This window comes from Bombus huntii, chromosome 2 (assembly GCF_024542735.1).
Source record: "Bombus huntii isolate Logan2020A chromosome 2, iyBomHunt1.1, whole genome shotgun sequence".
Taxonomy (NCBI): domain Eukaryota; kingdom Metazoa; phylum Arthropoda; class Insecta; order Hymenoptera; family Apidae; genus Bombus; species Bombus huntii.
The window spans coordinates 12,416,746-12,431,855 of NC_066239.1; the positions used below are offsets into that span (position 1 = coordinate 12,416,746).

The window sequence follows — 15,110 nt, forward strand, 5'->3', positions numbered from 1 at the left end:
TTATAGATCTTGGCATTTGCGTAACAGAGCTCATTCGTTAATCATTCTACGAATTGGGAAATATGTCTGTCATATTACAATGGCTCGATCATGGCTAGGATGTTTATTCGGTGTTTTAATACTATCCACAATTTTTTACCTGTATTTACTATTGAACGGTAATGCTCGAGTTTATACTACAATATTCCGTAATATTGATCTTTCGTCTATTATTATAGTTCCTTCTGCCGATATCAATTCCTTCAAACTTAACAATAAATTGAGCTCGCCCATGGACGTAGAGAAAGAAAGTCCACGCGTGGAAAAGCTGCACTTAGAAAATAATCATAACGAGGTACACAAATTTAGACCGTTTCTTGGTACATCTTGAATCGAAAATTAAAAATGAACATTGCAGAATATTTTCAAGTATAGTACATTTAATGAGTGATTCTTAATTGTGTCCTACCTTTAGCTTGTTAGTTGATTTTCATGGATTATGATCAGCAAGAAAATATTACTTGATATCGTAGGTTGTGTAATTAAATAGTAAAGTTATGCAAGCAATAAATAAATGTAGTTTGTCCTATAAATTCAATTGAACACCCACACAATTTTGTCTTTTTTCATTCTCAAAAAAAAAAAAGAAATTAATAACTTTCTTCCAATTTTTGTATTTCATGTTGATTTATCCTTTCTTCTATTTCTTTAAGAGATACACTTGTAATATGAAGTAGGAAAATACTACTATATATGAATAAAGTGTTCAACCTTCTTTTTTAATTACGATTAATTAGAACATATGTTCATTAAACCAGCAGGAGGAGAGAGAATATTTCAACACTTAATAAAAATGATTAAATGACTTGTACTAAGCCGTATTAATGTAAAACCAGATATAATATATCCTTTGTAAATTATAAAATATCATCGTGCAATTAAGAATCACGCTATATAATTTATAAAAAATTTAAATATGAAGGCGATGAAGATTAGCGATTTGTTTTAAGGTAAAATGCGAGACTATACACATTGCGATGGTATGCGCTGGATACAATTCAACGTTTGCTCTGGTGACAGTGGTAAAATCCGTTTTATTCTACCGCACTAAACCTTTGCACTTTCACTTGCTTGTTGATGAAGTTGCAAACAGGACCTTGACAACAGTATTTCAAACGTGGGATTTACCATACGGTTCGTAAAAAATTCACCGCGGATGTAGTCTCATCCGTTTCTTAGATTAAATGTTTTTAAAAAAATTATAAGAAAGATATTGTTGGAATATTTTCAATTAGATATATTTTAAAAATACGCTATATATAAATATAAATATATGTATATATATATGCCTTTTATGAATTTTAAAAGAATATTCAATTTTTTCAACAAAATGAAGCTTCCAAGAGAATACATCTATCCAGCAAATAATTTAGGTCACGTACTCGTTACACTCTTCATGTTAATATAAAATGAAATCCTATCCAATTTTTTCACTACTCTTAATTTAAAACAGTGAATTATACTTTTTCCCTTCTTGTGAACAAGCATCACACATGTATGTATAAATAATATGCATACAAATGCATTAATATGGAAAGTTGGATATGAAAAACGTCGAACAGTCGTTGATCCAATTATAACCAGCATGTAACATGACTATCGGCCGGTGAAATAAATTTGAACAACACATTAATATAAAATTTCTGTTATTTAAATTTAAGGAATGGATGATAAACATTTTTTTAGACGCAATTATCCTTGAGCGATATCAACGAATTCTATATGTTTGCAACGTTTCAGTGAATTTAACGTATTACAAAGCAGAAAAATGGGTGCCAAAGGTGTCCTGGATACCGAACAAACATTACTCGGGCGTTTACGGTCTCTTGAAATTAATTCTGCCGGATGCGATGCGGGAGGATAAAGTGCTGGTATTCGACACGGATGTGACCGTGTTAAACGATGTTAGTTTGCTCTGGCAGATGTTCGAGAAGTTCACGAGCGATCAGGCCCTAGGGCTGACGGAAAATCAGAGTCATTGGTACATAAAGGCATTGTCTTACGGTCAGCGACCATGGCCAGCTCTGGGGCGAGGCTTTAACACTGGCGTGATGCTAATGCACTTGCAACAACTCCGTAAGAGGAAATTTATGAGCCTGTGGGAAACTGTTGCGAAGCGTGTTCTGGTCCATATACCGGAAACTAGTTTAGCCGATCAGGATATAATAAATGCTGTTGTCAAAGAGCATTCATCTATAGTATATAAAATACAGTGCACATGGAATATTCAGTTAAGCGATCACACGATTAGCGATATCTGTTATCGCGACACTAGTCAAATAAACGTACGTAACGCGCTTTTTCCTTGAAACACATTTTCAGGGCTTTGCTTTCTAAAGCAATTCTTCCTCAACACTAAGCGATTTTTTTTAGATCGTACATTGGAATTCCCCTCGCAAGCAAGATGTATATAATAAGCACATTAACCAATTTCGTAAGTTGCATAAAGTCTTCCTTGAAATGGACGGAAACTTATTACGTAAACGCTTATTTGGTTGTGATAAACACGAAACTGTATCGCAAGTAAGTTTCCTTTTTGTTAAAACAAAGAATATTTATACATATTATCAGAATATTATCAGAAAAGCTTCATTTTTAATGTAATTAATTTGTTAAATTACTTATGTTGTCTTATTATAAGGTTTTTAATAGACTATCCGCACAATTGTGTTAATTATACTTACCTACAAACGATCCAATAGCTTGCAAATTAAATGATCTTCAATTTATAGTTATAATATAATATAGTCGACATTGCATGGAACATTTTATAGTACGATTTAGCAACTAATATTAGTAAAATAGAGATTTTGGATTTTTAGTACAACGAATCGACTCTGTGTCGAGAGTTTACAAGAGGCGCAACCACGTTGTATCGTACTCATCCTTTTCTCCTTGAATATGAGTACAATGTATATGCTTCAACAGACATTGCTCTAGCAACTCAGTGTAGCGTGGAAAGGATACCGTTACTAGAAGACCTATCGAAACATTGGCCCGGTACCATAAGCGTTGCTCTATACCTTACGGACGCTGAGGTGCAGAATTTCCTCGAGTTCGTGCGCGGCTCCATCGAGCTGAGAAACAGGAAGAACATTGCATACCATGTCGTGTATAAGGATGGGGTATGTCTATCTACGAGAGTCTACATCTTGTACACGTATTTCAATAGTAAAGTTTATTAAATAGCTACAAGATGTTGAATTATTCTATTAGCTCTTGCATATTTTGTTTGATCGTCTTAATATCCTTATTACTTTCGTTGCGGATAATTAATAATCTCCATGATAATTTAAAATAAGATAATTCTCAGACACGACAGGGATAAAAAAATTGCAGATTTTTATATTTTCATGCAAATTATCTTTAAAGGCATTCGAAATATGATTTTCATCAGATTATCGAAAAAGTATACGAATGGATTCTGCTTGAATGGTAACAGATGCACAGTCATTTTTCTCTCGTATTTGGGTGTCGTACGATCCTCTCTCTATATATACATAAGTTTTTACGTATTCTAACAAGTGGGGCAAAGTCTGGCGCCAGAAGTTCAATAGATGCAGAATCTGGTGCTAGAATGGCCAACAGATTCTTGAAAAAAAAAGGGCAACATTTCCTTCGCGCATTATGATGATCAAATTCAGCGAAATTTATGTAAATGTATGCAGACAGTTATAAGTCAATTTTGCAACGTCCAAACGAAAGAAAATATTTTAAAATATTTTATAAGATAAGATATTAATATATATATTCATATTTAATTATACAGAACTCTTTTCATCCAGGAACTCTATCCCATTAATTATTTGCGAAATACTGCGATGTCGTATATATCGACACCGTTTATCTTCCAATTGGACGTCGACTTTTTGCCGCAGTACGGATTACACGAATCCCTTATGAACTATATCATTAAACTGAATATCAGCGAGTCGGACAAAGTAGCTTTGATCGTTCCGGCGTTTGAGACCGAGCGTTATAGGTATTTCCTCGTTAAAATCGGAACAAAGAATCGCGCGATGCACATTATTATCTTTTTTATAGGTTTATCTTTCCTGCTAACAAGGATGAACTTTTGAAGTTCTTGAAGCGTGGCGTTCTATACACTTTTCGTTACCATGTTTGGACTCAGGGGCACGCTGCCACAAATTACAGTTATTGGAGGAATACGATGGAACCATACGAAGTACATATACTGAAAACAACTTGAATCATCTCGCTTGTACGTAAATAATAAAGTTGATATCATCGTAGGTTTCTTGGGAACCAGATTTCGAACCCTACATCGTGGTCTCAAGAAAGGCGCCTCGATACGATACCAGATTCATCGGTTTTGGATGGAACAAGGTATCCTACCTAACACACTTGACGGTATTGGATTACAAGTAAGAAGCGTTTCATAAATATCCTTTATAAATGACTTTAAAACACCGAACACTATAGCGCGATACCATAAATTGGAGATTTATATAGGTACATTGTCTTGCCGGATACATTCATTATCCATCGGCCTCACGCCCCTAGTCTCGACATCGGCAAGTTCAGAACTGACTCTATTTATAGAAGGTAACGTGGCAATAAATATATAATGTCAATAAAGTAATTGGGGGAAGAGTGAAATTAATGACAAAAATTTAAAATGTCGTGTCCTTCGCTTGTACGAATTTATTCAATAGTAAGGTTATTTGTACTTTAAGATTCTATATCCTCTATTTACTTTAAGCACTGTGTGTATTTAACGAATAAATCAATTATGGTATATAACATTGCACTGTTATTTGTTGTTATCGTTAATTTGCATTTTAGATGCCTAAAAAAGTTGAAGGACGAATTCGTTGAAGAATTAGTGAAGAAATATGGCATGCAGACGTTGTTGAAGTTAAAGAAAATGACCAAAGAAGAGAGAATATTAAAGTCTGTTGAAACCAAAAAGTAATTAATTATATTTGTAATGACAATAGAGATTACAAAAACGCAAATATTATAGCTATTTTCTCAATAAAAAGATATCAAAAAAGATGAGTATGTTTGCCTATATTCTTTATTAATTATTAATTAAATATTAGGTAAAGCAAGATTGAAACACTATGATGGGGTTGGGAAATATTTATTAAAATTTAACCATCGTGGAGTGTACAGAGTGGTGCTTTCAGTACATTCTCTTAATATTACAGTCACGCTAAATATTTCATTTATAAAATATGTATAGTATTTACAGTGATATACATAGTACATTGACAATAGCGTATAAATTATAATCAGCCGAAATGTTGACAGAATAAAATTAAATTCCGTTACAAGGCAAGTAGTACAATTTCTCTGGCAAAACTTCCTACAAATAATAATGATCACAATGATAGTAACAGCGCAACATAACGATATAAATCCAATAGATCGATAGAAATATTAAATATTAACGACGGTAAATATTATCAATAATAATAGCAATAATAATAACGCGAAAATTAATAAAAAGAGAATATGTAATAAAATAGAAAAAAGAAGACATAATCAACGTTCGCAAAGATTTTTACCTCGATTATCCATCCTTAACATTCCTATGTCATCTAGAATCTAAAGTAAAAGAAAAATTCTTGATCGCTACGTTTTCCCTAGAGAGTTTCTTACACCTATATCGTGACACGCAAACATAGTTCCTTTACATTTATAATAATCCCTATTTATGATAAAAACACTTTAAAGCGTTCTTATCCTGTACAACTTAGAGCTGTACGAGATACGAAAATATGTTAATGAAACGTCATTTATTCATAACTCGGCCCCATAAAAGTCCGCGTACACGCTCATCAAGTACGAGAAACCTGGACGCGGCTGATCCACAGAAAACGGCGCCCTAACAACACTTCGTCAGGAACATGCTTCGTGTTCTGCACGGTACTATCGTTACACGTTACAGTATACATGTGGAAAGTCCTATTTTAATATGTATATTCTTTAAACAAGTGGCGATGGAATGAGTTAGGCAGTTTCAACGATGATTAGGACACAATTCGAGCGATCAATCGAGAAAGCATAATCTTTTTTCCATTTAGAACTATTTGAAATAGTATTTGCTACAGATCAGTTGACTGCTCAAGGCTACTTTATGTTTTATCTCTTTGTGCCAACTTCAAAGACATAAGGTTCAAACTCTTCGTCACAAACATGCTCCAAAATTCAGAGAAGTAGCCTTGAGTAACTAATTGATTTGAGACTTATACCAGCATCATCCGTAAATAAAAAAGCTTTCTATATATATATATATATATATATATCTGTCTTTTTTTTAAGCTCCTTCGTATCTTCGCCAGAAACAGAGGATTCACCAATATGTATTTTTTTTTTATATATAACGTGACATCAACTAATGTTTCCATAGTGTAACAAAGGAGACTTTAACCATTTAAGGGAAACATTCTAAAGTTTGTAATTTAATCTGGACAACGCTGGTTTACATCAAACCTTTATCGCATCATGTAACGAGTCGCGATGAAGTCTTCTCATAGAACAGTATTTGTTCGAACAGCTTTCAAAGCATGACCGTTCAATGTTTAATTAACCCAAGAAAATTGTTCTTGCGCGAACGTCGCGTAGATCACTTTGGGAGTTATATTCAACCATTTTATGTTTTTGTCGTGAGCGCAATTCCTTTGGATCGAGAAAGTTACACAAAACGGAATCACGTAGTTTTTCAATTACAAAAGTTTCAGTCTTCGAAGAATGGTTGAAACAGTTCGATGAATAAACAGATGCGAACATTATACAAAATTTTACGCGATTCTCAGCACATGCAAAGGAACGGCATTTAAACAGATATGATACGCACATAATACACTTAAATTTACACGATTCAAACTATCAAGCAAGAATATCGTTAGCAGCATACGTTTAATGCTCGAAAATTAAGTTTAAGAGTTTATCACTCGTTCAGAAATTTATAATTTCGATTTTGAGATGACTTTTGACGTTAAGAGAAATTGAATTTTTTTGTCAGACTTGTATCGTTGCTAGCGATTTTCATACCATCAGTCATATACTGAATCAAATTAGCGTTTTATCTTTCATTTCCGAGAATTAGTAAGCTGTTATAAACTCTCTCGGAATATGAACTACACTTGAAAGAACCAGCGAGAATGCGGCTGAAAAATGCGTTTAAAAACGGAAATAGGATAATTAGGAAGATTATTATCGTCCCTTTTGGAATGTATTCAACATTATTCGCTTTTCCCGTGGATGCTTCTCGAATGAATACGTTATTATAGAATAAACATTTGCGAGACACTTAGCTTCCATTCTAAAAGTATTAAATGTATTCATATGACCGAATTTATCATTTATAGCTATAATTAGCTATAATTGAACGACAGTAATTTATCAACTTCCAAAAAGAGTACTATTATATTTAGTCCTATAATTTTATTTGTTCCAAAGAAATTGTTTCCGTCGATTATGTGTGGCAGATAAATTTATAAATCTCCCTCTAATAAAAATAATATTAATACATTATATAAAAAATTTATCATAAAAATGATCGGTTTGAAATTCTCTCGAAATACTACATTTTGGAACATCCACATCTATCAGTGAAATAAAATTAATTACACGCGTCTAACCTCCAGATTGTTATAGTCGGATCGGTGTATTGGACGGTACTTTCGCCTGCATCCCTACGGATGTAAATCAAGAACTTGGCGCCAATATCTCGGTGACGAAACTAAGAATATTATATACAATTTTCGATACATCTTCGATGAAGACGATAATTACCATATTATTGTGGCGCTTTGAAAACTAGATGGACGAAAAAACCACGCGATTTTTAAGTACATCTCTGGCAGCATAAGATGCAGAATGCAACTGGTCGATTTACGCGATTTTATTTTTTTTTTTAAGAAAAAAATTATTCTAACCAGTTCTGACGTTTTTTCAATGTATCAACATTTTTCGGCAACATCTATACCACGAAGTAAAAAGCCAAAACTTGTATTATGAAACATTTTCATCCTTTCGAATATTATGTTGTAACCCATTAAGCCGTAAAACGTGTCTATAAGTTACAGGAAATTATGCAATCATCCCAGGTACATCTATCAAAAAGTGATTCTACTATTGTGCCCATGCAAGTTCATTAGCAAACTGCGCAAAATAATTGGTCAAGGCCGAATTATAATTTTACATTAAACATTGCGTATTCTCGTTACCCCTTTTCTCCCGTAATCGTCGAGCTGAATCGACATCGCAAACAATTGACCGAATCGAATTTTTAATATTTCCACCTGGAGCAAACTTTATCTGGCAATTAAAACGTGGCCAAGCCGTGTTCGCTCGGGCTGTGGTTCGTCGATAGCAGCGGGCGAGAAACAGGGCTCGTTACGCGTTCCCATCGACGGTCGATAATTCCACAATTCAACCAGAAAACCGGTAACAAATGGCGGGACGTCGTCCTTTCAGCGTCGCTCTATTAATGTCCTCGTCGACGTCGCGAGCAGTCTTTTCACCTGTTTCCAACGCCCTCGGATCGTTTCTAGCCTCGAAACGAGAAAATCTCGCGTGTGCCTCATTAAAAATACCAACCGAGACGTGTCCTCACGAGAACGCATCGACATTCGCAATTACACGGACTTTAGGCACCGTCTTTCTCCACCGCTTCAACCCGCTTCACGTTCTCTTTCTGTCTCCCCCTCGACTTTAATTTCCGCCACGGCGTAATGACTTCAAGCGGATATATACCTGACAGGTAGATACGCAGAGTCATTAGAAGATAGACGTTGACGAAGGATCGGAGTATCTGTACGCGTCTATCGATTGGAAAAATGGTCTGCCACGAAGGACGATAGAGAACGAATGATATCGCCTCTAAGTCGTGCTTTCAGTCGGTAGAGTAGAATAGAAAGACGCATAAACCATGTTATTGCAACGTTCGAGGATCAAAGAGGGAGTGTCATTAAAGCGACGAACAGCCTAACTGCGCGCACGAAGTATCCTCGCCATAATAATTACACGCTGACTGGTATTGGCTCGTCATGCGCATCCCTGGTAAACACGTCACAGCTAATAGTACGAGAGCAGACGAGGTTGACCCCCTACGTTATAATTGCGGGGATCGTATACGTTCTATTTTCGCGTGTACGATCGTACCGCTATTCATTATGTGGAGGTAACTATAGCGGGGAATCGAGAAGGGTTGCGTTCACGCGAACGCGTTCGATGCGAAACAAATCTCATCGACGAACAGCGTTCCTTCTACTTGCTCTCTTTGGGGGCTAAAGGAGTTTTTCTCGAATCGGTAAATTTTCGATGACAATTGTTGCAAACGTGCTTCGAACCAATTAACGCGACATGTGGTACGAATTTCTCTGTGAGTCTCTACAAGTTTCAAGGTGCAAAATTAGTTCTCCGACGGCATGATCATTATTATGGGACAAATAGTAAAGTATACTGAATATTTTCAAGAAATGAAAATAAATCCTTAGCATCGTGAAAATAAACGAAAATGTTTCCCTTTTACGTCGATATTTATATTTAAAAACAAACTAAGATCATTTCTCATTTGTATCTTCTTAAATCTCAAATAAAACTAAGCATCTTTTGCTCTTGAAAAATCAAGGATGAAGAATCAACCTTCAAAAAACATCCACGCGACGTTATATTTAATCAACCGTCCCTTATATACTGGAATTTAAATCGAATCGTAATCTCGACAAATACACCGTTACATATGTAAGCGCCAGTGCGAATCAAGAAATCGGTGTAGAGAACCTGTGCATACACACGACGAGGAATTAAACGAGGAGATGATCGCAGACGAGGCAAATCCTAGGAATCTAACGACCGTCTCGACATATTTTACAGCTGCGCGAATCGCTTTCTGGATCCGGTTAATTCCTTGGGACTAAGAACGTGGAATACAGACGAAGCGTATCTTCCCCGCGCGATTGTCGTGGGTACGAATCGTAGTCGGAGAATTCGTCAAAATACAAAATTACAAAAATATACTCGTGGCGCCGTACCAACCAGTCGTGCCACGCTTGCTTCGTACGTGCCTACATTTACATATAAACAACGTCGTGAATTAGCGTGCAATTAAGGTCCTTGTGTATTTACAGGGCGTGGCACAACAATTGGATCGGACAAGCCGCGACTCTGCTAGGCCGCTTAAAATAATTCGCGACGATTCGTTCGTGTAATCTCGCTTCCGGTCGATTGTGGTGATCTTTGTGCGAAGAAGCGTTCGAGATCATTCATCGGAAATTTTCGTACACATTCCTGGTTTCCTTATTCGTTCGATTTTCAAATGTTAGAGATTTTACGTAACAAATCTCCAATGTTGTAAGTTGAATCATAAGACTGATTACCATCTTAGGGACTTTTAATTTGAAGTTGAAATAGGAAACATTTATATACATAAATGATTTTTGAGGATAGTGTGAAATTAGATTTAACGTTTACAGATAATTGCGTTCGTGGAAAGTGAAGTTTATCGAAACGAAAATAATAGAAATAATTGAAGAGTGTAATTGTTTTAAAAAATGAAAGGAGAAAATGATTCTTATTTTCTGTTACAACTCCTCCTTCGATTAATCCCTACAACGTGAATTACAGCATCGCAATCCTCTATTCACAAAGTTTAACATCTATTATCTAACAAGTACGAGTAAAACACACAAATTTCTTCTCCGTTAAATTTTCTCCTTAGAAAGGTTTTCAAAGACTATTCGTAGTAAATTCTTACTTTCAGAACAACTAGTAAGAGATAACTGTACATTGGCACCTATTTTATATTAACTTCTCTTCTTGCTCTCCTTTTAAGAATATTACATTAATAGATTGTATATTTGTTAAAACGTAGCTGAGGAAACGAAGTTACACGATCGTGCCGCGATTTTCTCCGCGCCGTCCCATCGGCATCGCATCATCGTCCTTAGATTCGTTTCGTAATACTGTTAGGTGCGTTATGATGCTCGGGGAAGATATTTCGTCGCTATCACGACGAAACCCTTTGTTTCATAAATTGACACGTCATTATCATTACCCAAGTAGTTGTAAAGAAGAATAAGACTTCTTTCTTCAAATATGTATATAAAGAATCGTACCTTCTATTTGACTGAAAATAGATAAAGTGATAGAAAAAGAGTTGACAAAATTTATCTCGAAAATTTATTATTCCGCTCTTTTAGCAATTATAATAGCATATAACGTCTGATCTTTCAGATACGATATCATTTTTTTGTTGCAAGTGAAGTCTTTTGAATATTTAACACATAGCAAAGAACGTTAATATGGTTTAAAATGTTCTTAGTCGAGCTCGGTTCTTTTTATCGTATTTATCTTTATTTGACGTTATTTAACTTTATGAAAATTATCGTATAAAATAATAATTACGAATAGTTTGTAGTTTTGTAATTGGAACATTCTGGAAAAATTATTTTAATACAATACTCGAGGGATTAGCTTGATTAAACAAAAGTATGCGTCTTCCTGTTTCAAGCAAAAGACAGAATATGAAAATAATTCATTCCACTCAACATCTTTCTCTTCCATTTATACTATTTTCAAACAAACAGAACGTTCAAATCTTTCCAATTACGTGACACATCCTGTGCTTTTAACAAACAAACTCAGGTTATAATGCGCAAGCTACGTTGCTTTAAATAATTAAAAGATCGCTTTCAGAGAGGAAAAATCCAGTGAAGAAAGGTCCACAAAAGCAAATGCTTGTTCGTTGTAAATTCAGAATTAGCGAATGCTTTATGAAAAAATAAAGCCGCTCGAAACCGTTTAATTATCTTGAAGCGTTTCCTGGTGCTTGGAAGATTCGTTGAGAAAACGGGAAGCCTGTTAGGAATATTCAAAGTCGTTGAAGGGACTCTTCCGTTAGAACTAGCTTTACAGGATGAGGACTCGTGTGTTCGCAACAAGTTGCGTGAACGATCGATCCCTAAATCCTCGCCAAAGTCGGGAATGCAACGTTAAGCTCCGGATAAAGCGTACAGAAAGTATAACGAGTTCGTGTAGCTTACGAGCGATAAACGTTTAGTCCAAGAATGATCCTTTCTATATATCTGTAAGGCCATTAGAATACTGAATCGGCTAAAAATGTTTGCCTTTCGGTCATGTTGCATTTCGTTTGACACGCGAAACAGATCGATGGCCGGAAAGTATCGCGAATTTCCCCAAAACTCGAGGAACCTATACGAAGGACGTAATCGAAGCTATCGAAGTTCGATGATAAGGAAGTTTGAGTCACGTGTTCTATGGAGCCGGAAGAAATAATTCACGATCAATCGCTTTGAATGTACAGCTTCTTTTCCTCGTACACTTTTTTAAATTAAATCTGTTAATTAAACGCGAATCGCATATGCAGTTCTTCGTGTTTTACGTATACGACAGTTTTTTTTTCGTTAGTTCTAAGATCGATTTACGTTGTATCCCTAACTCAAGGATTAGACGCGCCTTGCTTTCACGTGTCGCCATTTCCATTCTTTTTCAAAGAAATTTTCGTGCAGAATCACTTGTTTCACGTACGGTTCGGCGAAACCTTAGTCAGATCGAACCATTAGAGGATAGACGAGCTATTTCTTAAGTAGTATAATACACATTGTATGTACAAGCTGTACGATGATTTCTTTTTACAACATACATTCGGCGATTCGCCAGAAAAAATGCACGTACACTGAGATCTCTCTTCGTAGATACGAAGTAGCATGGCCTTGCGCAAATATTAAAATATTTCTGAGTAGTTTCGAGGGACGAGAATAATATGAATTTGATCACGGTATCTTATAACGTCGATCGTGTAAACCGCGCCATTACTCTCGAGAAAATCCATAGGACCGATCTTTTCATACCGATTTACGACCTCGTAACACTCAGATTGAAACATCTGTGATATTTTACCATTAACAACGAATATAATCGGAAGATTTTACGTATGCGTTTCTCTCAACATTACTAGAAACAGTTATTCTAACATCTCCGTTACTTGAATACGTTTTCTTTTACATAGTGCGGAACCATGCACATGGTTTCCCGTGCGTTACTCTTAATTCCGATTTATATATCGCTAAAACAGATACCGGTTCGATGCGGTCAAGTACCAATGCGTAATATGTAATATGTAATTAAAACAATAAAGAAACATAATCTTAAACCTAAGAGAAGTAGAAAACCAAAGCATCGTTTTGCACTTCCTTTAAGGATAAAAAAGGACAATAACAAAGTCGAAATATCGTGTAAAATGATCGATAGCACAGTACACATCGACAGAAGTACAAAATTTAAATAATAATAATAAAAAAAGGGGAAATATATAGAAATAATAAAAATTAAGAGGTATCGATCACATGATCGTTTCGCAAATAGATCGTATAAAAGAACGCATCGTTTCACGATGCTGCGGTTTGAACGCGATCTTCGTTAGGCATGCAACAAGCACGTCAATAAATAAGACGAACGTCTCCATATGGAGACATTATCCTTAATGCTAATGTCCGGTTACGTTGTATTTTACATGAATTCTGTCTATGATCATCCGTGAACGGCACAACCCGCTATCCACTAATTTTCTCGTTACACGTAGTAAAACCAATCACGAGCGTTCGTGGCGTTTTGTTGTATCCATCGTATCGTCGAGATTGTTTCTTCCAAAAAAACGTTTCATCGAACGTTCCTCCCCGAAATTGTAAAACGATCTTGAAAGACATAGTCGATTTTCGATCAATCGCTTCGACACATTTCTCGTTATTCGCGTTATCCACCGTTGCGTCGACCTATGTAGAGAATCCGTGTGTCGATCTCACGAATCACATAATATATGCTTGTCCTCCACGCGATCGGAAACCCTGTCATGTGCCGCGAACCGAATAAATTATAAAATACATAAAAAGATACAGAGAGGATACACGATGAACAAAGAAAGAATAACCGGCAAAGGCGTCTCGTCCGAAAAATTTTGCTGGTGTTTCTCCGCCAAAGTCAGCGGTTTACCCGACGAACCATGTTCACCGGATGTGGAAGCCCCCGGCACGCTCGTTCGTCAGCACGTTCGCCGGCGGAACTTACGCGCTCCAACCGAATATCGACCCGCCGCGCATCGAGGGGGTCGTTTCAACTTGAAAGGCACTACCGGTCTAATGTGGCTTCGGTCATGCGTCTCTCCTCCTCAGCACGGCCACGACCTCGCGGCCTCATCTTCGTCGACCGACGTACGTCGATCATACCTCTGTGCCGTCTTCGCCCTCGTCCTCGTACAGGGGACCGTTGGTTGACTTCTTCTTAGGTTTTGGGGGTGGTCTTGGTGGTACTTTTCTTCCTAACGTGTTGCTACTACCAGATTGTTGTTGTTGTTGCGGTTGGGCTTGTCCAACAAGATGATTACTGTCGGTCGATTCGTCAGCGAGTTTGGTTGGCCATTCGGCTGCACCTTCCGGAGCGGCTCTATCGAGTGGACTGCTGGTCAATATATTCGGTGTGCTTCGTTGTATCGTACCGTAGTGCGAACCTGGCGTTCCAGGTAGAGGTCGATTCCTCATCGTGGACAACGGTTCGGGACTTTTGTTCAACGATAGGACCGAACTACCATCAGCGGTCGTCCTTAATCCCAAATTATCGTAAACCGGCTCCAATCCATCCGTAGGCGATGTGGGTGGACCGCTGCTCCAGCTGGGTGCTCTTGGTCTGCGTGGTATCGTCACGTAGCCATGACGTGGCATTACTGGTGCGATCGACGAGCTCGTAATTCCATAGGGTGTAACGCTACGGTTGTGCGGCAAAGTCTTGAAAGCTGCTGGATATTGGTTCGAGGGTGAGCCAAACGCGGCTGTGGTGGGTGTCACATGTTGACTCGGAAGACGCGTGTTGTCGGGCGCGGTGGACGCCTGGCTCGTCGGCGATGCGCCTCGACCGCCGGAGAAGGCCAACAGATCCGGCGGATACTGGCGGTAGCTTCCGCCTCCTCCGCGGCACATGGTGCCGGTTCCGCTCTCGAGCTCTGGCGTCGCTCGTTCTTCCCTCTCGTCGTCGCCGACGCCGCCGATCACTCCGCTGCCGACACCGCCACCGATACCATCAGC

The 15,110-nt window shown here is 37.3% G+C and overlaps 2 protein-coding genes across 5 annotated transcripts in view; one reads left to right on the forward strand and one right to left on the reverse strand.

Annotated features, from left to right (window-relative positions):
• The window catches only part of LOC126876978 (xylosyl- and glucuronyltransferase LARGE1-like), a 508,433-nt gene extending 503,372 nt beyond the window's left edge, over positions 1-5,061 (forward strand). For 2 of the 4 annotated variants that reach the window (XM_050639865.1, XM_050639859.1), the window contains exons 2-10: positions 990-1,173; positions 1,780-2,324; positions 2,413-2,562; positions 2,862-3,164; positions 3,825-4,021; positions 4,084-4,225; positions 4,294-4,424; positions 4,513-4,605; positions 4,846-5,061. In XM_050639865.1, coding sequence (XP_050495822.1) covers positions 1,017-1,173; positions 1,780-2,324; positions 2,413-2,562; positions 2,862-3,164; positions 3,825-4,021; positions 4,084-4,225; positions 4,294-4,424; positions 4,513-4,605; positions 4,846-4,975 — 1,848 coding nt within the window. In that variant the 5' untranslated portion in view covers positions 990-1,016 and the 3' untranslated portion in view covers positions 4,976-5,061. Of the gene's footprint in view, positions 1-6; positions 159-218; positions 335-989; positions 1,174-1,779; positions 2,325-2,412; positions 2,563-2,861; positions 3,165-3,824; positions 4,022-4,083; positions 4,226-4,293; positions 4,425-4,502; positions 4,606-4,845 lie in introns of all 4 variants that reach the window. The other 2 variants (XR_007694652.1, XM_050639858.1) reach the window with 2 other exon arrangements.
• A 69-nt stretch (positions 5,062-5,130) lies between these two features.
• Positions 5,131-15,110, reverse strand: part of LOC126876954 (amphoterin-induced protein 1) — a 291,913-nt gene continuing 281,933 nt past the window's right edge. The window contains exon 9 of the mRNA XM_050639827.1: positions 5,131-15,109. Within this exon, the coding sequence (XP_050495784.1) occupies positions 14,253-15,109 (857 nt within the window). The 3' untranslated portion in view covers positions 5,131-14,252. The remainder of the gene's footprint in view (position 15,110) is intronic.